The following is a 26,740-nucleotide window of genomic DNA, read 5'->3' on the forward strand; positions in this document are numbered from 1 at the left end:
CACTGGTGCAAGAACTGAACCCTGTGGTACTCCACTTGTGACATTTCTCCATTCCGATACATTGCCTCTGATTACTGCCCTCATTTTTCTATCAGTCAGAAAATTTTTCATCCATGATAGAAGCTTACCTGTCACCCCTCCAATATTTTCCAGTTTCCAGAACAACCTCTTATGTGGAACTCTGTCGAAAGCCTTTTTTAGGTCCAGATAGATGCAGTCAACCCAGCCATCTCTTTCCTGTAATATCTCTGTGGCCCGATCATAGAAACTGAGTAAATTCGATACACAGGATCTTCCTGATCGAAAACCATACTGTCTGTCTGATATTATATCATTTCTCTCCAGGTGTTCTACCCATTTAGTTTTGATTAGCTTTTCCAATACTTTCACTATTACACTTGTCAATGATACAGGTCTATAATTGAGGGGGTCTTCCCTGCTGCCACTTTTGTAGATTGGAACTATGTTAGCCTGTTTCCACACGTCTGCTACGATTCCTGTACACAGGGATGCCTGAAAGATCAGGTGAAGTGGAATGCTGAGCTCAGATGCACATTCTCTCAGAACCCATGGTGAAACGCCATCTGGGCCAGCTGCTTTGTTCCTCCCGAGCTCCTTTAGCATATTTTCCACTTCATCTCTAGACACCTCTATCCGCTCTATGTTGTTCTCTGGAATTCTTATTGTGTCTGGTTCTCTGAAGATTTCATTTTGTACAAACACACTTTGGAACTTTTCATTTAATGTTTCACACATTTCCCTTTCATTTTCCGTGAATCTGTTTCCCATTTTCAACCTCTGGATATTATCCTTTACCTGCAATTTGTTGTTTATGAATTTGTAGAATAGGCCCGGTTCTGTTTTACATTTATCTGCTATCCCTTTTTCAAAATTTCTTTCTGCCTCTCTCCTTACTGCTGTATAATTGTTTCTCGCATCTTTGTATCGCTGGTATGTTTGGGGGTTTGGCCTCTTCCTATACTGATTCCATTTTTGTGTCTTTTGGTCTCTTGCCCTCTCACAATTTCTGTCGAACCAATCCTGTTTTCTGGTCTTGCATCTCTGTTTTGGTATGAATGTTTGTGTGCCTTCCTCGTATAGTTTTAAAAATTTGGCATACATTTCATTTACTTCCCTGCCTAGCAACAATTCTGTCCAATTACACTCATTAAAAAAATTTCGAAGTTCCCCATAGTTGCCTCTCTTTAACCCTTGCACTGCTCACCTATTTTCGGCAAAAACGTCTTGGTGCAATTGTCAAGGACATATTTTTGTTATTTTTACAAATGTTCAGGTAAATTTAATGTCAAAATGTTTCCAAAGTCAACTATTTCCATTTCAAAACACAAATAGTAATGAAAACATTAAAAAACATTAAAATATAGCCAAATTAAAAAACAAAGAGCACAACTCTCTGAGCGCCTAAAGGCGCTTTGCGCAGTGCAGTGGTTAAATCGAGTTTATCAACTGTTTCAATGTCCCCATTTTCTTCTAGATGATATCTTAAAGCATATTTAATGTCTAACAGGACGTGATCACTCTTTCCCAAGGGAGGAAGGTACTGGATGTCAAAAATCTCTTCTTCTTTCCTGGTGAATACTAGATCCAGTACTGACGGTATATCTCCTTCCCTCATTCTTGTGGCTTGCTTTATGTGTTGATACAAGAATGTCTCCAGAATGAGGTTCACAAATCTGCATGTCCAAAAGTCCTCCGTTCTTGCTTCATAGGCCTCCCAGTCTATTGCTCTAAAGTTGAAGTCCCCCAGTATCAACAGTCGTGATTTATCTTTATCTGCTTGTACAATAATATCTCTCATGACCATTATGAGGCCCTCTCGTTTGTCATCCAGTTCTTCCTTTGTCCACGTGTTGCTTGCTGGTGGGCTGTAGGCATTTACAATTATCAGGTTATCATCCTGATTCCAGACCTGCAATGCCATTATGTCAATATCTCGAGGGTTTTCAAATATTAACTCTTTTACCTTCAGGTGTTTTTTCACCAGTACAGCCACTCCTCCTCCCTTCCTAGTTTTCCTGTCACGTCTCCAAACTGAGTAGCCTCTTGGGAATATGACTTCATTTATTATATTTCCTTCAAGTTTCGTCTCTGATAATGCAACAATATCTGGGACCCTAAGCTGGATTATATCTTGCAACTCCAAAGTTTTTGACCTCACTCCATCTATGTTGGTATATACAATTTTCAGGAACATGTTCCCTTTTCCTTTGCTCTTTACTCCCCCTTCCACTACTGATCTTGTTGCTTTGTTTTTATGTACCATTTCACAAGCTTTCCAGTCCCTGTCACTTTGTAAAAAAAAGAATTTCTGTCTTCTTCATTTCTATCCCCATTTAGCCGTTTTGCCTCAATTAGGTTCATTTTCAGCTTTTCTCTGTCTTCCTTGGAGAGGTCTTGTCTTATTGACCAAGATTTGCCAACCTCATCACTCTGCAGTTTCCTGGCATTTCTTAGCACTTCCATCATGTTTTTCACTCCATTAAAGGTCACCCTTAAGGGGCGGTTCTTTTCGTTCTCATATTTTCCTATTCTTCTAAAATCACTGACATTTTCCTTTGAGCCTTCTCCTAAACCTACTATTTTCTCTATGATTTTCATCTCTTCTGCCGCTCGGTCCACCCTAGATGAAATTTCCTTCTCTAAACATCCAAAAATGATTATGGACTTAGTTCTATCTGCATCTGTTCTATCTGTGTGTGTGTGTGTGTGTGTGTGTGTGTGTGTGTGTGTGTGTGTGTGTGTGTGTGTGTGTGTGTGTGTGTGTGTGTGTGTGTGTGTGTGTGTGTGTGTGTGTGTGTGTAATTACCTAAGTGTAATTACCTAAGTGTAGTTACAGGATGAGAGCTACGCTCGTGGTGTCCCGTCTTCCCAGCACTCTGTCATATAACGCTTTGAAACTACTGACGGTCTTGGCCTCCACCACCTTCTCACTTAACTTGTTCCAACCGTCTACCACTCTATTTGCGAAGGTGAATTTTCTTATATTTCTTCGGCATCTGTGTTTAGCTAGTTTAAATCTATGGCCTCTTGTTCTTGAAGTTCCAGGTCTCAGGAAGTCTTCCCTGTCGATTTTATCAATTCCTGTTACTATTTTGTACGTAGTGATCATATCACCTCTTTTTCTTCTGTCTTCTAGTTTTGGCATATTTAATGCTTCTAACCTCTCCTCGTAGCTCTTGCCCTTCAGTTCTGGGAGCCACTTAGTAGCATGTCTTTGCACCTTTTCCAGTTTGTTGATGTGCTTCTTAAGATATGGGCACCACACAACAGCTGCATATTCTAGCTTTGGCCTAACAAAAGTCATGAACAACTTCTTTAGTATATCGCCATCCATGTATTTAAATGCAATTCTGAAGTTAGAAAGCATTGCATAGGCTCCTTGCACAATATTCTTAATGTGGTCCTCAGGTGATAGTTTTCTATCTAGAACCACTCCTAGATCTCTTTCTTTATCAGAATTCTTTAAAGATTTCTCACATAATATATAGGTTGTGTGGGGTCTATGTTCTCCTATTCCACATTCCATAACATGACATTTATTAACATTAAATTCCATTTGCCAAGTGGTGCTCCATATACTTATTTTGTCCAGGTCTTCTTGAAGGGCATGACAATCATCTAAATTTCTTATCCTTCCTATTATCTTAGCATCATCAGCAAACATGTTCATATAATTCTGTATACCAACTGGTAGATCATTTATGTACACAATAAACATCACTGGTGCAAGAACTGAACCCTGTGGTACTCCACTTGTGACATTTCTCCATTCTGATACATTGCCTCTGATTACTGCCCTCATTTTTCTATCAGTCAGAAAATTTTTCATCCATGATAGAAGCTTACCTGTCACCCCTCCAATATTTTCCAGTTTCCAGAACAACCTCTTATGTGGAACTCTGTCGAAAGCCTTTTTTAGGTCCAGATAGATGCAGTCAACCCAGCCATCTCTTTCCTGTAATATCTCTGTGGCCCGATCATAGAAACTGAGTAAATTCGATACACAGGATCTTCCTGATCGAAAACCATACTGTCTGTCTGATATTATATCATTTCTCTCCAGGTGTTCTACCCATTTAGTTTTGATTAGCTTTTCCAATACTTTCACTATTACACTTGTCAATGATACAGGTCTATAATTGAGGGGGTCTTCCCTGCTGCCACTTTTGTAGATTGGAACTATGTTAGCCTGTTTCCACACGTCTGCTACGATTCCTGTACACAGGGATGCCTGAAAGATCAGGTGAAGTGGAATGCTGAGCTCAGATGCACATTCTCTCAGAACCCATGGTGAAACGCCATCTGGGCCAGCTGCTTTGTTCCTCCCGAGCTCCTTTAGCATATTTTCCACTTCATCTCTAGACACCTCTATCCGCTCTATGTTGTTCTCTGGAATTCTTATTGTGTCTGGTTCTCTGAAGATTTCATTTTGTACAAACACACTTTGGAACTTTTCATTTAATGTTTCACACATTTCCTTTTCATTTTCCGTGAATCTGTTTCCCATTTCCAACCTCTGGATATTATCCTTTACCTGCAATTTGTTGTTTATGAATTTGTAGAATAGGCCCGGTTCTGTTTTACATTTATCTGCTATCCCTTTTTCAAAATTTCTTTCTGCCTCTCTCCTTACTGCTGTATAATTGTTTCTCGCATCTTTGTATCGCTGGTATGTTTGGGGGTTTGGCCTCTTCCTATACTGATTCCATTTTTGTGTCTTTTGGTCTCTTGCCCTCTCACAATTTCTGTCGAACCAATCCTGTTTTCTGGTCCTGCATCTCTGTTTTGGTATAAATTTTTTTGTGCCTTTATCATATATTTCACAAAACTTGCCATACATCTCATTCACTTCCTTGCCTAGCATCAAGTCTGTCCAATTATACTCACTAAAAAAATTTCTAAGGTCACCATAATGTCCTCTCCTGAAGTCTGGTTTTTCAACTGCTTCAACCTCCTTATTTTCTTCCAGCTTATAACGCATTGCATACTTTATTCCCAAAAAGACATGGTCACTTTTACCCAAGGGAGGAAGGTACTGAATGTCAAATATCTCTTCCTCCTTCCTGGTAAATATCAAATCTAGCATGGAGGGAACGTCCCCTTCCCTCATCCTCGTAGCTTGTTTAACATGTTGATACAAGAATGTTTCCAGGATGAGGTCTACAAATTTACAGGTCCAAAAATCTTCTGTTTTAGCTTCATATGCTTCCCAGTCTATGGATTTCAAGTTGAAGTCACCGACTATCAACAGTCGTGATCTATCGTTATCCGCTCTCGCTATAATCTCTCTCATTATTGTTATAAGACCTTCACGTTTACTATCTAGCTCCTCCTTTGACCATGTGCTGCTTGGCGGTGGACTATATGCATTTATCATCATTAGTTTATCATCCTCATAGCAGATCTCTAGTGCTATTATGTCAACTTCTTGTGGATTGGCAGTCATTATTTCCTTCACCTTTAGGTGTTCTTTTACCAGCACAGCAACGCCACCGCCTTTCCTAATTTTTCTGTCCCGTCTCCAAATTGAGTAGCCCCTTGGGAATATGACCTCATTTAAAATTACATCTTCAAGTTTTGTCTCCGTGAGTGCAACAATGTCTGGAATCTGCAGCTGTATTACATCACTTAACTCCAGTATCTTCGATCTCACTCCATCTATGTTGGTGTATGCAATCTTCAGGAACTTGTTCCCCCTCTCCTTATTCTTCACTCCCCCTCTCTCTATTGATTTTGTTGGTGTGTGTGTGTGTGTGTGTGTGTGTGTGTGTGTGTGTAAAGTATATATGGAAGTTGATCAGAATTACATTTCACCTTTGTAAATGCACATTAATGACACAATGTAAAAGACACATCGAACACTTTATGTAGGACATACGTAAATCTGTGTATCTATGTATTTATGTACGTAGGTTAGCTTAGCATTTTAAAAGCACCGAATCACCTTCTGTGGTTGATTGTTCAATAAACCCCTGAACTATATGTTTAACACATCTCTAACCCTGTCCATGGACGACAAAAGAAAATGTATATATGCTGGTTAGCATTGTAAATGTGTGGCCACGTCTGTGGTAGAAAAGAAGAAAAAAAAAGATAGAAATTGAAGAGACAGCGACGTTTCTGTCCATCCTGGACCATTATAAAGTCGATTGTGACTATTATAGTTAATCGACTTGACAATAGTCCAGGACAGACTGAAACATCGTCGTCTCTTAATTTTGCAGCGTATGGTTTGATTAAAAAAAATTTCAGCCACATTATTGCGACTTATCTGCAGTACAGTATTAAGTACGACCCCCAAAAATACAAAACCAATTTACTCATTATCTAAGGTTAAACTTAAAACGCTGTGTGTAATTAAAGGAGTTTATAAAATTCACAAATGTACATCTACTTGGAGTAGTGGGTACAACAATGGCCTTGCAGGTTGGCGTTCGATAACCAATGGCCCAAGTGGTTGGGCACTGTTCCTTCACGCCGTCCTCCTAACCCAGCTCCGTGTCCTTACATCCTCTCAAAGTATTATATAGTCGTATTGACTTCAGTGCACTCTGTTAATTACCATTACCATTCGGTCCATCCTGGACCCATTCCAAGTTGTGATAAGGGTCCAGGACTGACCAAAATGTGTGTGTTTGGCAAATCATAATTAGTTCTACTAACCTTTAGGGGCGCAGCACTTACACCCGTCACCTATACAACCATCAGGGATGTCCAGCTGATCAACTGAGCACATTGATGTTCCGCACGCACCGTTGCTAATGCTGCATTTATTTTGTGGTCGGCAGACTGTAATGAGATGAATGGAGAGTTGCTGAGGTCTGAGCTAAAGCTGCAAGGTTATGACACATATTGGGTAATAAAATTTAGAAGTAAGTATTTATTAATGAGATTATTTTTGGGTTCAATATTCTCCTTATATGAGATAGTACACCTGTACAGTATATGCAAAAACCACAGTTTATGTGACTGGATTAGTTTAAAACACATTTTGTGGTTACAAGTGTTTTGCCAACACTTGTAACCTAGCCATCATTCACGAGATGTGAGAGCTTAGAACTTTTGACAAATAAATTGCAGAGAAAGAATTTCCGGTTCAACCTAAATGTCTGAGCGGAAGTTTGACTGTCTCTGCTTGGGGTTGCCAGATACCGTACTGTCGTTTTTGCCTGTTGGGACGATACTGTCGTTAGGCGTTCCTCTTTATCAGCCAGAATTGCTGCGGCCATATCATGCATATCACCAGGAGTAACAAGTTTACAAATGTATATGGTTTCCAGTTCGATCTTTGGGCAGAGGGGGGAATTCCAGGCGCTAGCTTGGCCGAGTTTGGCTCATTACTGCACTGGAAGTCAGTGGAAGCTATTGTTACATTTTTCCAGTCAGGCTTGTGTTAGGGTAGACATTCATGATTTCTGCTTCTGCAGTTACACTACATTTCTTTTCACGATTCAGAGTTCAAAGAATGCCTGAATTTTATTTTGTTATAAAGTCACTGGGTGTCTTTCAGATAGTCCTTCGAGCTGAACTGCTTCCGGCGCTCACCTCCCTGGGGAAGGCTAGGGGTTTTGCCAAGCACCTGCCGCATCATGTGTTTACAGTCGCAAGGAAGAGTTGTTTTCCGCCGACTGGTGACGAAGCCGCAGAGCTTTGAGTTTTCCCGGACGTGGATATGTTATGATGTCCAGCACCAGTGCCATCATGACCCATAAATCAACAACATTTAAAGAGAACCATCATTAGCGGACTATGTATTAACTTGCATATTAATATTTTTGTTAACTAACAATATGTAAGGATTGCTATACTGACCTTTGGGAGCGCAGCACCGACACCCGTTGCCTATACAGCCTTTTGTGATCTCCAGTTCGTTAGCTGAACACTGCGAGGTCCTGCAGACACCATTCTTATCGCTACATATACGCTGTAGAAGGCAGACTGTAATGACATAAGACTTTGTTAGGGATGAGGTACAGCTGCAAGTTCAGAAATTGTATTTGAATGCTTCTAAATATATCATTCACACCATCCCGTTGTGTTTCTAAGGCAAAGGAGTGAATGACGATGTCAGAACATGTTCTCAATTTCGCAATTTCCACAACCTTGACCATTCAAATTTAAAACATTGACAACATTTTGAACGAGTTGAGTAACTTTTCACAACCCCGAGGATCAACGCCATGGCAAAAGACAAGAAAAGAAAACTAATAAAGAGACGCCAAAAAAATCTAAAAGGTTATCATCATCAGAGATATGACTATTCTGAAGAATGCCCACTCAGTGTGACTGAAAAGGGAAGGCAAGTATGTTGAGAAAGCGATAAGCCAGGACGACTTGTAATGTACGTTTACGATATAGTTGCTACAGACTAAATAGCACTTGGGAGAGATAAGGAAAGGTGTTCAATCTTAAGCGTTACCATAACGTTGCCACTTTATCCCCAAACACCTCTGGCTGCCGGAGGGGGGTGTTTAAAATTCAGCTACTCTGAACAAAAAGTTGCAAGTAGCACTGGCTATAGTGAGCCCGTAGTGGACTTACCTGGCACAGGAGCAGGGCGGTAACTGGCGGAGGTATAACTTTTCAACACATGCCAAAACCACACATCAAAAAATAAAATAATATTGTTTCACTCAGTCCTGGATGATTATCAAGTCATAATGGTCCAGGACTGACCGAAACGTTGTTATTCTTTTATAACCTCATATTTGCCAAATTATTTTCAAGTGCCTTACACATTATAATTAATAATAATTCACTGTGTCGAGGGACAGGAAGCCAGAGTGTATTCATACAAGTTAGGCTTAAATCTAGCTCCATTGATGGGACCTTATACCGGGGCCATTTTTTTTTAATGTTATAACTTCCTTGGATGTTACAACATCCAGGGATGTTATCCATGCATCCTGGAAGTATGTAATGTATAAGAGAGGTTGTTAAGCTTAGTGGAAGGTTCAGGACAAGAAAATCAATATATTATTGTAGTGTATTTTGGGTCAGATTAAATGCAAATGATAATGCTCATATTTAATAGTCATAAAATCCCTCAATGCAAAACCGAATGATCAGATTATTTTAAAGCATTTAACATCCCTCAATTAAACATTTTCACCGATGCATTCTTGACACTTTGCGACCGTGCACAAGATCTGCACATTTAAAAGTCAAAGGAAAGGGTGATCAGGAAACGTCAAAGACACATTTTTATACAATTTAGCCAAGGAAAATACACATAATTTAAAAACGTAATTAGTGCTAGTGACCTTTAGGGGCGCAGCACCAACACCCGTCCCCTGCACAGCCTTGTGGGATCAACACTTCATCAGCTAAACACTGTGATGTCCTGCAGAAGCCGTTCTTGCTAATACACGTAGCTATTGGTGTGCAAACTGCAATGATATTGAGTTTGTTAGCGTTGGACAATAGTTCCAAGTTAATAATTCAAATTAGAAAACTAGCCCGTAATTTATGAGTATATTAGGTTATAATTCAATAGTTTTTATTATACTCATATCTGTAGTCAGGGATTGAACTAAAGCTGTGTACGTACGTTACTATCTATCAGCATAAAGTAATATTTTGGAAGGCATGCGGGAAGTTACTAAATAAATAATACAATATACTATAATAATGAAGTATAATGTGATGTGATAATGAGTTGCCAGAAGCTTGGGAATCTCATCTGAGTGTGGATATAAGCCACACCGTACTAAGACGGGTCGCTTACGGGCTATTCATGCCCGTGCCACCTCTTAGGTGACTTAATCTTTATCAATCATCAATCAAGACGGGTCATCAACGGATTTTACAACCTACCTAATCATGCACAACCTAACCCAAACCAATTTAACAGAGCCTAGCATAACCAAGCCAAGCCCAACCTAATACATCCTAATCAAACGATATATACGGTTTTAAATAGAAAACAAGCTTTACCGAACCGTCGTCTTCTAGTCTAATGCTGTCTTCCTTTGTCCTAATCCTTTTCCTAATTCCCTCATCATTCGCAAACATTGAGAAGAACAAGTTTATACCTTCTGGAAGATCGATGAGAAACAGGATAGGTCCAAGAACAAACCTGTGGGACTCTGCTGGTGATATCTCGTCAATCTGAGGTCTCCCCCTCTGCAGTAACTTGCAGTTTATGGTATTAAGGAACTCTCATCAACTGGAGTACCTTACCTGTTTCTCCAACTCATGCACCACCCTTCTTCCATAATTTTAAAATATTCCAAACCTGACTTACACTACACTACGTTTACTGGCTCATGTACGTACGTATGTATGCCCGCACGCGAGTGTGGGCTTGTGTGTAATATAAAATACAAATAAAAATGATTACATTTAAAGCATCTTTCACAGTAACAGTATGTACTAGTAAAGTCTTTTAACTTCAAGCCAACATCAGATTATAATACTTCACATTTTTTGAAAGATTTTAGAAATGTCGAGAAAGTTATATGGCTGACTTTTTTTGGTATTTAAAACTAATTATAATTTGCATAAATAAAGTGTGTACTGACCTTTAGGTGCACAGCACCAACACCCGATGCCTGTACATCCTTGTGAGATCTCCAGCTCATTGTCTGAACACTGTGATGTCTTGCAGACGCCGTTCTTAATGCTGCATTTACTTTGTAGGCTGCAGACTGCATTGAGATGGGGCCATTGTTAGTGGGGAAGGGAACAGAAATGCATTTGAAAGTTAATACATTTAATAATCCATTCATGATTGTATAAAACTAGTAACAAATGAATAATTGTCCCCTCTCTTTCTCCCCATTGATTGATGGCTGATTTTCTTACTTTTGAAAAGGCAAATTATCAAGAAAGGTTTAGTGTAGATTTAATTATTTCATCTTCAATCCTATTCCAGAACACAACCACTGACCTTTAGGGACGCAGCACCAACACCCGTCGCCGGAACAGCCATGCAAAATTTCCAATTGATCAGCTGTGCACTGTGATGATTTGCAAGATCCGTTCTTGCTGCTGCATATACGCCACGGCTTGCATGCTGTTGATATATATACGTTAAATTGTGTAACTAACTCTTAAGGCTATTCATGCCCATGCCACCTCTTGGGTGGCTTAATCTTAAGCTTACTAGACTGTAGCTTGCTTACCCAAATGAATTTTGGGATTCAGTTCCTGAGCTCATTATGTGCCTCTAACCTTTTCAACTACCGCCCACAGGATGGGTATGGGGTGCATATTATATGTACTAAACTAACTTGAAGATAACAAGCCAGAAAGTTGCTATGGGAATATACATGAATTCGTAAACTAGATTGAAAAGTGCAATTAAAATGTAATTTTGCTAATTATTAAACGTAGGTTGAAAATATCCAATAATGTGAATTTCTTTAAACATGCATATATTTAATTGTGTGAATTGTAAATTCTAAACATCTCCAGTTATAATTCCCATTACCTTGGACAGGAAGCATATAATTAGGCTTTGTGACCTACGTGATACAAGCCGCTACAGTTGCCTAACTCCCAGATACTTATTTAACTGTTAGGTGAACAGTACTACATAGTCTTCCTGGCCTGGCGCCTTCTTTTGATAATTACAGTACTTGCTAAGTGAACAGAGGCATTAGGTTTTGTCCTATTTAAGTTTGATGTTAGATTCACAGAGAGCGCACACACTTCCAGCCCATTGAGCACTGTGCCATCTGGATAATCATGGAACTCTGGACCAGGATTTGTCAGCTACTGATGAAAAGCTTACATCTTTCAACAATCATGGCGGCTTTGTTTACATTTATTAAGCAGTTTACAAGCTCGGAAACTTTACAACCCAAGGATATTACTGTTAAAGACAACCTCATTAAGACGGAATACAGGTTTCATAAGTGGTTACGTAAATGCTCAATGAACCATTGTTCAGCTATTTAGACAATATATATTGTGCTGTAGTCCATACACCTGGCCTGAAAAAGTAAGTAAGTACTTATCAAAAGAAGGCACCAAACCTTTTGTAGGCTATGTAGGACCATCAAATGTGTGGGATAATCAGAGGGCGCTAAATATCACCAAGGATGCCAATACGAGAACAGAAACGTATAAGGCGAACGATATCAAAAGTATCCGAGTCGCCAAGAATTCTATCGAGGGACAAACGACCGCAGGAGACGGTCGGAAAACAAGACACACTCGTCCTGGAAGTCAGGACATTCAACAAGGATATGCACGACCGTAAGAGGGACAATGCAATTTGGACAATAAGGAGCAGGGCGGCGCTCCATTAAGTGACCGTGAGTTAAACGGGTATGGCCAATACGTAACCTAGCCAGAGTCGTTTCTCACCTCCGGTTACAGTGGTAGGAAGGAAGGCCACTGGGACACACGACTTAAGAGTATGTAGTTTGTTACCAATAACAGAAGACCAACAACTCTGCCAGCGGGCAAGGACGGAGGCATGAATAACTGGGTAAAAGTCGGAATAATGAATACCTTTACGGGAGATGGGACAAGTGCGAATAGCTTCCTTAGCGGCAGCATCCGCACGCTCATTTAAAGAGAGACCAACATGGCTGGGAACCCAGCAAAACTCAACCGACTTAAATTTACTGGAGATAAGAAACAGCCAATGTTGAATCTTGATGACCACCAGGTGGACCGGATTAAAGGACCCTAAAGCCATGAGGGCACTACGAGAGTCAACTACCACCACAAAGGAGGATTAACACCGGGAAAGCAGGAGACAAAGAGCATAGAGAATAACAAAGTTCTGCGGTGAAGATGCTAGCCTCCAGAGGAAGGTGACACATAAGTGTGGTCAGAAAAAACAACAGTAGCCCACACCGGCAGCAGACTTAGACCCATCGGTGAAGATGGGAACGGAGTGGGAGTAAGAAAAGTGCTCAAGGAAGAGGCATTTCAGAACCATAGGAGGGGTAAAAGCTTTAGTAATGCGGGTCAGAGAAGTATAAAATTTGGGAAGGGGGACCCCTCCATGGGGGCAGGGATGGAACAATACGAGGAGAAACATTGGTAATATGAACTGAAAGAGAATCTTGTAAGCGAATCAAACGGACAGAAAGAGGGAGGTGGTGAAGAGGAACAGGAATTACAGGAGGGGTAAAAGTCAAAGCATGATAGAGGCGAGAGTGAGGATGCTAGAAGGATTGCGAAAGATAACGAAGACTGTAGCGATCACGGCAGTCCTGGAGAGACAGGAAGCCAGTGTCAGAGTACAAGCTGAGGGCAGGAGTTGAACGAAAAGCACCAGAGCTCAGGCGCAACCCAGCATGGTGCAAAGGATCAAGACGGCGAAGAGTAGAAGGAGAAGCAGGAGAGTATGCAGGGCAACCATAGTCGAGTTTAGACAGGACGAGGGAGGAATGCAAATAGAGGAGTGTGCGCCTATCTGCTCCCCAAGAAGTATGGGACAAAACCTTAAGTAGTTTAAGGGCCTTAGAGCATTCAACATGGAGGTACGAGATATGGGGCGACCAAGACAAACGAGTGTCAAAGAATAACCCGAAAAGCTTCGCGGAATCTTTGTATTCAAGGGGACGACCATAAAGTGACAGAGGGACGAAGAACGACCCGCTTCCGAGTAAAAGTCATGGCACAAGTCTTAGTAGTAGAGAACTTGAAGCCATGATTGGTAGCCCAATATGACACAGCATCATATCGGTTCATCATCACGGTTCTTCATCCCTCTGTCACTTTATGGTCGTCCCCTTGAATACAAAGATTCTGCGAAGCTTTTGGGGTTATTCTTTGACACTCATTTGTCTTGGTCGCCCCATATCTCGTACCTCCGTGTTGAATGCTCTAAGGCCCTTAAACTACTTAAGGCTTTGTCCCATACTTCTTGGGGAGCGGATAGGCACACGCTCCTCTATTTGCATTTGGAGAGATTGCTGAAATTGAGGGAATACAGAGAACATATACGGCACGCATAGACGAGATAAAGCACCTAAATTATTGGGATTGTCTCAAAGCTCTCCAAATGTACTCAATAGAAAGGAGACGAGAGAGATACCAAATAATATACACATGGAAAATAATGGAGGGACAGGTGCCAAATCTGCACAGTAAAATAACAACGTACTGGAGTGAACGACATGGAAGAAAATGCAGAATAGAACCAGTGAAGAGCAGAGGTGTTATGGGCACAATCAGAGAACACTGTATGAACATCAGAGGTCCACAGTTGTTCAACGTCCTATCAGCGAGCATCAGAAATATAATAGCAACAACCGTGGACATCTTCAAGAGGAAACTAGATTGTTTCCTTCAAGGAGTGCCGGACCAACCGGGCTGTGGTGGGTATGTGGGCCTGCGGGCCGTTCAAAGCAACAGCCTGGTGGACCAAACTCTCACAAGTCAAGTCTGGCCTCGGGCCGGGCTTGGGGAGTAGAAGAACTCCCAGAACCCCATCAACCAGGTATCATCAATCGCAAGTTGAAGCTGCCGTTGAAGGAGAGGTGAATCATCACCTCAACAGCAAAGAGTAAGATCGTCAACATAAAGAGCGGAGAAGATGCCAGAAGGAAGGGAAGAAAGAAGACCACTGAGGGCAACCAGAAAGAGAGTAGTACTCAGAACACTACCTTGGGGTACACCTTCATACTGCTGAAAAGAGGTAGAGAGTATGGTACCAAGTCTGACTCGAAAAGTACGACGAGAGAGAAAGCTTTGAAGGAAGAGAGAGAGAGATTACCACGAAGGCCAAAAGAACGAAGTTGGGACAGAATATGGTATCTCCAAGTCGTGTCATAAGCCTTTTCCAGGTCAAAAAGGACAGCAACAACGGAGGTCTTCGCAGCAAAAGCAGTACGAATATAGACCTCCAAGTTCACCAGGACATCAGTCGTGCTGCGGCACTTGCGAAAACCAAATTGAGGAGAGAGGTGGTGATGGTGTTCCAAGAACCACATCCGGCGGACATTTACCATACGCTCAAAGAGCTTGCAGACAACTCGTGAGAGCAATAAGGCAAAAGTCCTTAGGGGACATACCGAGAGACCCTGGTTTCCGAATAGGGAGTACAATGGCATCAAGCCAGTCCTCAGGGACGGACGACTCCCAGACCTGGTTATACAGACTCAGTAAATACTGAGACATGCATGGAGGGAGATGGCGAAGCATCTCATAATGAACATCATCCGAGCCCGCTGCTGTAGATCCGCAGAGGGGCCAGGGCAGACTGAAGTTCAGAAAGAGAAAGGATCGTTATAGGGAAGGCAGAGATGAGTGTGGAAATCTAAAGGATAAGATTCAAGAACAGGCTTACGAAGAAGGAAGGATTGAGGAAGATGAGAACCAGAGCTAACAGAAGAAAGGTGGGAACCCAGTTCAGTCGCGACCATCACTGGGTTCGCCACAAGAGTATCATGGAGGTGGAGAACCGGCGAGACATCTGGAATGAACTTGCCCGCAATCTTGCTGATCTTTTTCCAGATCTGCGACAGAGGAGTATCGGACGTAATGGTGGAAACATAAGATTTCAAACTCTCACGTTTAGTTGTACGGATGGTCCCACGGACCACCGCACTTGCCTTCCAAAACAAAATAAAAGAAACAGCCGTCTGCCGGCGGCGGTGTTTCTTCCAGGGTGCACGCTTACAGTGGACAGCCCGAGCACAGTCCACATTCCAACAGGGAACGCACTTCCGTGTGCCCCAAGAAGAAGAGCAAGGAATAGAGTGGAGGGCAGCGTCGAAGACAGTGTCATAAAAAAAAAAGGAGGGTGCGAGGAAGAGACAGAGAGGAGAGGTCAGAGAGAGTAGCATGGAGGGTGAATAGGCTCCAGTCAGCCTTGGCAAACTGCCACCTAGGGAAGGAGAGGGGAGGGTGGAAGGAGAAAATGGAAACGAGGATGGGGAAATGATCACTTATGGAGGTCATCAAGAACCTGCCACGTGAAATCTAAGTAAAGGGACAACGAGCAGAGAGAGAGATCAAGACAGGAAAGGGTACGAGTTTGAGAGTTCACATGAGTGGACTCACCATTATTCAAAAGAGATAGAGAAGAAGCGAGGACGAATGGTTCGAGGAGATGGCCTCAGGTGTTTGTCAGAACATCACCCCAGAGGGTATGTCGACAGTTGAAATCACCCAAAAGGAGCACCAGCTCTGGCAAGGAGTCCAGGAGGTGCTTAAGATCAGAAAGGGAAAGCGGGACATTTGGGGAAGATAAATGGAACAGACTGTATACCATTTACCCACAAAAACATGGGCAACAGAACAATGGATAGGTGATGGAAGAAGTAGGGGGACGAAGGGAATATCAGAACGAATTAAGAGAGCATTAGAGTTATGGGCCCCAGCAAGAGCTGGGGAAGGGGGGGGGGGGAGAAAGATAGGAATAACCACGAAAGTGACCAGGACGAGCACCAAGCATTGGCTCCTGGAGACAAACACAAAGTGGTGAAAACTGTGTAATTAGAAGTTGGAGTTCATGGAAGTTGGCATAAAATCCACAAATATTCCACAGAAGAATAGACATTATCAAAGAGAAAGAACAGTAACAGAAAACAAGAAAGAAACAAAGGTAAAGAAGAACACAGTTTATTAAAGAATCTCAGGATCAGGAGCAGGGTCAGCAAAATCAGGGTAGAAAGAGCTGGAGGGGGGGGGGGGTAGAAAGAAAGGAATAACCACGAAAGTGACCAGGACGAGGCAAAAGTGACCAGGACGAGGCATGGGTAAACTGAGTAAGGATGGAAGGAAGCGGAGCAGACAAGAGGCGGACTGACGGGGTCCGGAGGAGGAGGAGACAACTGAGAGGGGCAGGCAAGGACAGCTGGAGAAGGGGGAAGGGGGGGCAGAAATCAGGGAATGCACCTCAGCAAGGGCAGCAACCAAGAGGGAATCAGGGGCGAAAGAAACCTCCATATCTGGGACAGGGGGTCCGACCACTGAAATGGGAGGGGACGTAGTGACAGAGTCAGAGGGAGGGGGCGAGGAAGAAAGTGAAGCTTCCTTACCCGCTGGAGAGGAAGGAGAGGAGCCAGGCTTATGTTTCTGACTCGAAGAGACAGGTGTGCCAGTAACAACGTACCGGGTGACAGACTCAATGGTCTCAGCAGGAGAAGAGGGACGGGAGCGAACAACATGAAGATTGCTGGGAGGATGATGGATATCAGCCTGGACAGACAGGTGGTGCGAAGGGTCAAGAGACTGGGAAGAGGGTTCGGAAGAACGAGTGGGGGGAGATGGGGAAGAAGACATAGGAAATACTGGTGGACTGGGTAGGAAGGGGGGAAACCCCAGACGGAGAACCAGGAGGGAGACCTGTTGGGACAGGAGGCAAAGGAATAGGGGGAGGTGGTGGTGGGTGGGGTTGGGTTTAAGGCCTGGAAAAGGTTGTGATACTGAGGAAGGTGGGAAGGACGAGGAGAGGTCGAACGCAACACACGAGCGTAGGATACGCCCGCGAAAGGGGTGAGACGAAGAACTTGGTGTCTCGCTTCAGGAAAAGACAAACGATCACGGTGCTTCAAGTTGAGGATGGCTTCCTCGAGTTTGTAGTGTATACACGAGCATGAGAAAGTAGGGTGGGCCTCACCGCAACTGAGGCAGCGAGCCTGGGAAGAAGTGCACTCAGACTTAGAATGACTATCGTCCCCACATGTGGGCATAGATACACAGTACTTGTGCATTTAAGGACACCATGCCTGAACTTCCAACACTTATTGCAAAGTCTAGGAGAGGGCATGTACTCCTGAACGGAGCATCTCGTACCAGCAAGAATAAGAGGACGGAAGGGCCCAACTATCAAAGGTGATTTTAACAACTCGAAGGGGCTGACGGCAACGACCACTAGGGGGTCGAGTAAACGTGTCCACCTGGAGGACAGAATGGCCTTTGGCTTCGAGGATATGTTTAATATCCTATGGCAATCTTTGAGGTCCCCGAACACCAGCTGCAACATGGTGTGGGAGGAGAACAGTGAAAACACTGGCATTTAACTGAGCATTTTTAGAGACCCAAACAGGGGTCTCTCCAATGCAGGACAAAGCGGCTAAGCGAGTAGCTGCATCCTGAGAAGGAGCAGTGACGACATGCGTACTGTAACTGGGAGTTAAAAATAACAGAGGCATCTTCTGAATCAACAAGGTGTTTATGGTGGGAGAAATCATCAGGAGGAGTAGAATCCAGATGGCACACACACACACATTCGTTGTAAACCTTCGAGGTTTACACTTCGTTGTAAACCTCACTTCGTTGGAAGACAGAACAGTTAGGGGGGGACATGATCACCACATTCAAGATTCTCAAGGGTATCGACAAGGTTGATAAAGACAGGCTATTTAACACAAGAGGCACACGCACTAGGGGACACAGGTGGAAACCGAGTGCCCAAATGAGCCACAAAGATATTAGAAAACTTTTTTAGTGTCAGAGTGGTTGACAAATAGAATGCATGAGGAAGTAATGTGGTGGAGGCTGACTCCATACACAGTTTCAAGTGTAGATATGAGAGCCCAATAGGCTCAGGAAACTGTACACCTGTTGATTGACGGTTGAGAGGCAGGACCAAAGAGCCCGAGCTCAACACCCGCAAGCACAACTAGGTGAGTACAACTAAGTGAGTACACACACACACAAATTGTTCACGACTTTTGTTAAGCCAAAGCTAGAATATGCAGCGGTTGTGTGGTGCCCATATCTTAAGAAGCACATCAACAAACTGGAAAAGGTGCAAAGACATGCTACTAAGTGGCTCCCAGAACTGAAGGGCAAGAGCTACGAGGAGAGGTTAGAGGCATTAAATATGCCAAAACTAGCAGACAAGAAAAAGAGGCGACATGATCACTACATACAAAATAGTAACAGGAATTGATAAAATCGATAGGGAAGATTTCCTGAGACCTGGAACTTTAAGAACAAGAGGTCATAGATTTAAACTAGCTAAACACAGATGCTGAAAAAATATAAGAAAATTCACTTTCGCAAACAGAGTGGTAGACGGTTGGAACAAATTAGGTGAGAAGGTGGTGGAGGCCAAGACCGTCAGTAGTTTCAAAGCGTTATATGACAGAGTGCTGGGAAGACGAGACACCACGAGCGTAGCTCTCATCCTGTAACTACACTTGGGTAATTACACACACACACACCCACCCCCCTAGGGGAAGGAAAACCCTGATTTTAAACCTCCGCTGCCTTGCGGCCATACCCCTCTATATGGGAAAGGCTTCAGGAGTCAACCTCGAGGAAAAATCCGGAGTTGGAGCCCCTAAGGCAGTTCGTTGTTGACGTCGACCTCGTTCTGCAAGCTCCTGTGACTTTGCTGGAACCATGTGTATTGGCATTTCCCTATCTATTGGATAATTTCCGCAACGTGGAGAGGGGGGACCGGCTGCATGGGTAACAGCTTCTCCTCCATATCTACCTACCCAGGCTTTGCGCCCTGTCAGGGCGCAACTCCATAGTCTTAGACTGAAGGATGCCTAATACACACACACACACACAGTGAGGAAAGAGAGAGAAGGGAGAGGAGGTGGTGGTGTAGCTTTGCTACTAAGAGAAGGTTGGAGTTTCGAAGAGATGGTAATTCAGAACTGTGAAGGTTTCAGTGACTACATATCAGGCACCATAGCAACTGGAGGACAGAAAATTATAGTAGTAGTCATATATAACCCCCCCACCGAATGTCAGAAGACCCAGACAGGAATATGATAGAAACAACTTGGCCACCATCAATATAACAGAGAGCAGCTTCTGTGGCTAGCAGGAACGGATCCAGGCTACTAATCATGGGAGACTTCAACCATGGAAAGATTGGGGGAACAGAGACCCACATGGAGGCCCAGACACATGGAGAGCTAAGCTGCTGGATGTGGCAACAAGAAACTTTCTAAGTCAACACGTCAAGGGACCAACAAGAACGAGAGGAGGGGATGAACCAGCCTTGCTTGATCTGATATTTACCCTAAATGAGTCGGATATAAGGGAAGTTAAGTAGGAAGCCCCCTTGGGAATGAGTGATCATAGTGTATTGAGCTTTGAGTACCTGGTTGAGCTAGGAATTATCACCCCCAAAAAAGAACTGGGAAACAAAGGGCTGGCGTACCGAAAGGGAAACTATGAGGAGATGAATAAATTCCTATGGGATATACATTGGGACACAGAACTCGGAACCAAGTCCGTACAAGACATGATGGACTATGTCACCCAAAAATGTCAGGAGGCTGTAAGCAGGTTTGTCCCAGCCCAACAGGAAAAAACAGAGAAGCAAAGGAAGAATCCGTGGTTTAATAGGGAATGTATGAAAGCAAAGGAGCTGAACAAAAGGGCATGGAGGAACTTCCGTAATAACAGAACACCAGAAAGTAGGGAGAGATACCAGAAAACCAGGAACGAGTATGTTAGTGTGAGAAGAGCAGCTGAGAAAAGGTATGAAAATGATATAGCTAATAAAGCCAAGAACGAACCAAAGCTACTACACAGTCACATCAGGAGGAAGACAACAGTGAAGGAACAGGTGATGAAACTTAGGGTGGGCGAGGACAGGTACACAAAGAATGACAAAGAGGTGTGTGAAGAACTCAACAAAAGGTTCCAGGAGGTCTTTACAATAGAACAGGGAGAAGTCACGGCGCTAGGAGAGGTGGCAGCAAACCAAGTGACCTTGGAAAGGTTCGAAATTACAAGAGATGAGGTCAAGAAGCACCTATTGGAGCTGGATGAGAGAAAAGTTGTTGGGCCGGATGGAATCTTACCATGGGTATTGAAAGAGTGTGCAGGAGCACTTTGCTTGCCACTCTCCATAGTGTATAATAGGTCACTGGATATGGGAGACCTACCAGAAGTATGGAAGACTGCTAATGTAGTACCAATATTTAAAAAGGGTAACAGACAAGAGGCACTGAACTACAGGCCAGTGTCCTTGACTTGTATACCATGCAAGGTGATGGAGAAGATTGTGAGAAAAAAACCTAGTAACACATCTGGAGAGAAGAGACTTCGTGACAACCCATCAACATGGGTTCAGGGAGGGTAAATCTTGCCTTACAGGCTTGATAGAATTCTATGATCAGGTGACAAAGATTAAGCAAGAAAGAGAAGGATGGGCGGACTGCATTTTTTTTGGACTGTCGGAAAGCCTTTGACACAGTACCCCATAAAAGGTTGATGCATAAGCTGGAGAAACAGGCAGGAGTAACTGGTAGGGCGCTCCAGTGGATAAGGGAGTACCTAAGCAATAGGAAGCAGAGAGTTATAGTGAGGGGTGAGACCTCAGAACGGCGTGAAGTCACCAGTGGAGTCCCACAGGGCTCTGTGCTTGGACCTATCCTGTTTCTGATATACGTAAATGATCTCCCAGAGGGTATAGACTCATTCCTCTCAATGTTTGCTGACGACGCCAAAATTATGAGAAGGATTAAGACAGAGGAGGACAGCCTGAGGCTTCAAGATCTGGACTAGCTGCAGGAATGGTTGAACAAATGGATGTTAGAGTTCAACCCAAGCAAACGTAATGTAATGAAGATAGGGGTAGGAAGCAGGAGACCAGATACAAGGTATCACTTAGGAGATGAAATACTTCAAGAGTCAGAGAGAGAGAAAGACCTGGGGGTTGATATCACGCCAGACCTGTCCCTTGAAGCTCATATCAAGAGGATAACATCAGCAGCATATGCCAGGTTGGCTAACATAAGAACGGCATTTAGAAACTTGTGTAAGGAATCTTTCAGAACATTATATACCACATATGTCAGACCAATCCTGGAGTATGCGGCTCCAGCATGGAGTCCATATCTAGTCAAGCACAAGACTAAACTGGAAAAGGTTCAAAGGTTTGCCACCAGACTAGTACCCGAGCTGAGAGGTATGAGCTATGAGGAGAGACTACGGGAATTGAACCTCACTTCGCTGGAAGACAGAAGAGTTAGGGGGGACATGATCACTACATTCAAGATTCTCAAGGGAATTGATAGGGTAGATAAAGACAGGCTACTTAACACAAGGGGCACACGCACAAGGGGACACAGGTGGAAACCGAGTGCCCAAATGAGCCACAGAGATATTAGAAAGAACTTTTTTAGTGTCAGAGTGGTAGACAAATGGAATGCATTAGGAAGCAATGTGGTGGAGGCTGACTCCATACACAGTTTCAAGTGTAGATATGATAGAGCCCAATAGGCTCAGGAACCTGTACACCTGTTGATTGACAGTTGAGAGGCGGGACCAAAGAGCCAGAGCTCAACCCCCGCAAGCACAACTAGGTGAGTACACACACACACACACACACACACACACACACACACACACAATTACAGTTGACAAGTATATGCAAATTTATCTACATTAATATGATGCCAACAATTACCATAAATTGACAATTCTTATACACGATTGCTCATAATATTTACATGATTAACAAACAGGTCGCATAAGCTGAGGCAACTGATGGTTCAAATGGGCAAGCAAACTCAGCATTGGCATTAATGAAACAAATAAGTCTTACCTATATGAGTAGTTGACATAGTGGAGGTTGAAGTGGTGGTGGAGGTTGAGGTGGAGGTGGTGGAGGTGGAGGTGGTGGAGGTTGAGGTGGTGGTGGAGGTTGAAGAGGTGGTGGAGGTTGAGGAGGTGGTGGAGGTTGAGGTGGTGGTGGAGGTTGAGGTGGTGGTGGAGGTAGAGGTGGTGGTGGAGGTTGTGGAGGTGGTGGTGGTGGTGGAGGTTGTGGAGGTGGTGGTGGTGGTGGAGGTTGAGGAGGAGGTGGTGGTGGTGGAGGTTGAGGAGGTGGTGGTGGTGGTGGAGGTTGAGGAGGTGGTGGTGGTGGTTGAGGAGGTGGAGGTTGAGGAGGTGGTGGTGGTGGTGGAGGTTGAGGAGGTGGTGGTGGTGGTGGAGGTTGAGGAGGTGGTGGTGGTGGTGGAGGTTGAGGAGGTGGTGGTGGTGGTGGAGGTTGAGGAGGTGGTGGTGGTGGTGGAGGTTGAGGAGGTGGTGGTGGTGGTGGAGGTTGAGGAGGTGGTGGTGGTGGTGGAGGTTGAGGAGGTGGTGGTGGTGGTGGAGGTTGAGGAGGTGGTGGTGGTGGTGGAGGTTGAGGAGGTGGTGGTGGTGGTGGAGGTTGAGGAGGTGGTGGTGGTGGTGGAGGTTGAGGAGGTGGTGGTGGTGGTGGTGGAGGTTGAGGAGGTGGTGGTGGTGGTGGAGGTTGAGGAGGTGGTGGTGGTGGTGGTGGAGGTTGAGGAGGTGGTGGTGGTGGTGGTGGAGGTTGAGGAGGTGGTGGTGGTGGTGGTGGAGGTTGAGGAGGTGGTGGTGGTGGTGGAGGTTGAGGAGGAGGTGGTGGTGGTGGAGGTTGAGGAGGTGGTGGTGGTGGTGGAGGTTGAGGAGGTGGTGGTGGAGGTTGAGGAGGTGGTGGTGGAGGTTGAGGAGGTGGTGGTGGTGGTGGAGGTTGAGGAGGTGGTGGTGGTGGTGGAGGTTGAGGAGGTGGTGGTGGTGGTGGAGGTTGAGGAGGTGGTGGTGGAGGTTGAGGTGGTGGTGGTGGAGGTTGAGGAGGTGGTGGTGGAGGTTGAGGAGGTGGTGGTGGTGGTGGAGGTTGAGGAGGTGGTGGTGGTGGTGGAGGTTGAGGAGGTGGTGGTGGTGGTGGAGGTTGAGGAGGTGGTGGTGGTGGTGGAGGTTGAGGAGGTGGTGGTGGTGGTGGAGGTTGAGGAGGTGGTGGTGGTGGTGGAGGTTGAGGAGGTGGTGGTGGTGGTGGAGGTTGAGGAGGTGGTGGTGGTGGTGGAGGTTGAGGAGGTGGTGGTGGTGGTGGAGGTTGAGGAGGTGGTGGTGGTGGTGGAGGTTGAGGAGGTGGTGGTGGTGGTGGAGGTTGAGGAGGTGGTGGTGGTGGTGGAGGTTGAGGTGGTGGTGGTGGAGGTTGAGGAGGTGGTGGTGGTGGTGGAGGTTGAGGAGGTGGTGGTGGTGGTGGTGGTGGTGGTGGTGGTGGAGGTTGAGGAGGTGGTGGTGGAGGTTGAGGAGGTGGTGGTGGAGGTTGAGGAGGTGGTGGTGGTGGTGGTGGTGGTGGTGGTGGTGGAGGTTGAGGAGGTGGTGGTGGAGGTTGAGGAGGTGGTGGTGGAGGTTGAGGAGGTGGTGGTGGAGGTTGAGGAGGTGGTGGTGGTGGAGGTTGAGGAGGTGGTGGTGGTGGTGGAGGTTGAGGAGGTGGTGGTGGTGGTGGAGGTTGAGGAGGTGGTGGTGGTGGTGGAGGTTGAGGAGGTGGTGGTGGTGGTGGAGGTTGAGGAGGTGGTGGTGGTGGTGGAGGTTGAGGAGGTGGTGGTGGTGGTGGAGGTTGAGGAGGTGGTGGTGGTGGTGGAGGTTGAGGAGGTGGTGGTGGTGGTGGAGGTTGAGGAGGTGGTGGTGGTGGTGGAGGTTGAGGAGGTGGTGGTGGTGGTGGAGGTTGAGGAGGTGGTGGTGGTGGTGGAGGTTGAGGAGGTGGTGGTGGTGGTGGAGGTTGAGGAGGTGGTGGTGGTGGTGGAGGTTGAGGAGGTGGTGGTGGTGGAGGTGGAGGTTGAGGTGGTGGTGGTGGAGGTTGAGGTGGTGGTGGTGGAGGTTGAGGAGGTGGTGGTGGTGGTGGAGGTTGAGGAGGTGGTGGTGGTGGAGGTTGAGGAGGTGGTGGTGGAGGTTGAGGAGGTGGTGGTGGAGGTTGAGGAGGTGGTGGTGGTGGTGGAGGTTGAGGAGGTGGTGGTGGAGGTTGAGGTGGTGGTGGTGGAGGTTGAGGTGGTGGTGGTGGTGGTGGAGGTTGAGGTGGTGGTGGTGGAGGTTGAGGAGGTGGTGGTGGAGGTTGAGGAGGTGGTGGTGGAGGAGGTTGAGGAGGAGGTGGTGGTGGGGGAGGTTGAGGAGGTGGTGGTGGTGGAGGTTGAGGTGGTGGTGGGGGAGGTTGAGGAGGTGGTGGTGGTGGAGGTTGAGGAGGTGGTGGTGGTGGAGGTTGAGGAGGAGGTGGTGGTGGAGGTTGAGGAGGTGGTGGTGGTGGAGGTTGAGGAGGTGGAGATTGAGGTGGTGGTGGAGGTTGAGGAGGTGGTGGTGGTGGAGGTTGAGGAGGTGGAGGTTGAGGTAGTGGAGGTGGAGATTGAGGTGGTGGAGGTGGAGATTGAGGTGGTGGAGGTGGAGATTGAGGTGGAGATTGAGGTGGTGGTGGTGGAGATTGAGGTGGTGGTGGTGGAGGTTGAGGTGGTGGTGGTGGAGGTTGAGGTGGTGGTGGTGGAGGTTGAGGTGGTGGTGGTGGAGGTTGAGGTGGTGGAGGTTGAGGTGGTGGTGGTGGAGGTTGAGGTGGTGGTGGTGGAGGTTGAGGTGGTGGTGGTGGAGGTTGAGGTGGTGGTGGTGGAGGTTGAGGTGGTGGTGGTGGAGGTTGAGGTGGTGGAGGTTGAGGTGGTGGTGGTGGAGGTTGAGGAGGTGGTGGTGGAGGTTGAGGAGGTGGTGGTGGTGGAGGTTGAGGAGGTGGAGGTTGAGGAGGTGGAGGTTGAGGTAGTGGAGGTGGAGATTGAGGTGGTGGAGGTGGAGATTGAGGTGGTGGAGGTGGAGATTGAGGTGGTGGAGGTGGAGATTGAGGTGGTGGTGGTGGAGATTGAGGTGGTGGTGGTGGAGGTTGAGGTGGTGGTGGTGGAGGTTGAGGTGGTGGTGGTGGAGGTTGAGGTGGTGGTGGTGGAGGTTGAGGTGGTGGTGGTGGAGGTTGAGGTGGTGGTGGTGGAGGTTGAGGTGGTGGTGGTGGAGGTTGAGGTGGTGGTGGTGGAGGTTGAGGTGGTGGTGGTGGAGGTTGAGGTGGTGGTGGTGGAGGTTGAGGTGGTGGTGGTGGAGGTTGAGGTGGTGGTGGTGGAGGTTGAGGTGGTGGTGGTGGAGGTTGAGGTGGTGGTGGTGGAGGTTGAGGTGGTGGTGGTGGAGGTTGAGGTGGTGGTGGTGGAGGTTGAGGTGGTGGTGGTGGAGGTTGAGGTGGTGGTGGAGGTTGAGGTGGAGGTGGTGGTGGAGGTTGAGGTGGAGGTGGTGGTGGAGGTTGAGGTGGAGGTGGTGGTGGAGGTTGAGGTGGTGGTGGAGGTTGAGGTGGTGGTAGAGGTTGAGGTGGTGGTAGAGGTTGAGGTGGTGGTGGAGGTTGAGGTGGTGGCGGCGGTGGCCATAGTAGTGGTGGCGGCGGGGGCCATAGTAGTGGTGGTGGCGGCGGCTATAGTAGTGGTGGTGGTGGTGGTGGCCATAGTAGTAGTAGTGGTGGTGGTGGTGGCCATAGTAGTAGTGGTGGTGGTGGTGATGGCCATAGTAGTAGTGGTGGTGGTGGTGGTGGCCATAGTAGTAGTGGTGGTGGTGGCCATAGTAGTAGTGGTGGTGGTGGTGGTGGCCATAGTAGTAGTGGTGGTGGTGGTGGTGGCCATAGTAGTAGTGGTGGTGGTGGTGGTGGCCATAGTAGTAGTGGTGGTGGTGGCCATAGTAGTAGTAGTGGTGGTGGTGGTGGTGGCCATAGTAGTAGTGGTGGTGGTGGCCATAGTAGTAGTAGTAGTGGTGGTGGTGGTGGCCATAGTAGTAGTAGTGGTGGTGGTGGTGGCCATAGTAGTGGTGGTGGTGGCCACAGTAGTAGTGGTGGTGGTGGTGGTGGTGGCCATAGTAGTGGTGGTGGTGGTGGTGGTGGTGGCCATAGTAGTAGTGGTGTTGGTGGTGGTGGTGGTGGTGGCCATAGTAGTAGTGGTGGCGGCGGCGGCCGTCGTAGTTGTGGTGGTGGCGGCGGCGGCCGCCGTCGTAGTTGTGGTGGCGGCGCCCTTTGTTCCTTTTTTGTTATATAGAAGATAGTTATATA

General features: G+C 46.0%; 1 protein-coding gene across 1 annotated transcript in view; it reads right to left on the reverse strand.

Annotated features, from left to right (window-relative positions):
* Window positions 1-22,732, reverse strand: part of LOC123755309 (protein psiQ) — a 97,110-nt gene extending 74,378 nt beyond the window's left edge. The window contains exons 1-6 of the mRNA XM_069327849.1: window positions 22,460-22,732; window positions 10,913-11,038; window positions 10,545-10,670; window positions 9,285-9,410; window positions 7,834-7,959; window positions 6,685-6,810 (exon numbers count right to left, since the gene is read on the reverse strand). Coding sequence (XP_069183950.1) covers window positions 6,685-6,810; window positions 7,834-7,959; window positions 9,285-9,410; window positions 10,545-10,670; window positions 10,913-11,038; window positions 22,460-22,478 — 649 coding nt within the window. The 5' untranslated portion in view covers window positions 22,479-22,732. The remainder of the gene's footprint in view (window positions 1-6,684; window positions 6,811-7,833; window positions 7,960-9,284; window positions 9,411-10,544; window positions 10,671-10,912; window positions 11,039-22,459) is intronic.
* Window positions 22,733-26,740: the final 4,008 nt, after the last annotated feature.

Source organism: Procambarus clarkii, chromosome 20, assembly GCF_040958095.1.
Source record: "Procambarus clarkii isolate CNS0578487 chromosome 20, FALCON_Pclarkii_2.0, whole genome shotgun sequence".
NCBI lineage: Eukaryota > Metazoa > Arthropoda > Malacostraca > Decapoda > Cambaridae > Procambarus > Procambarus clarkii.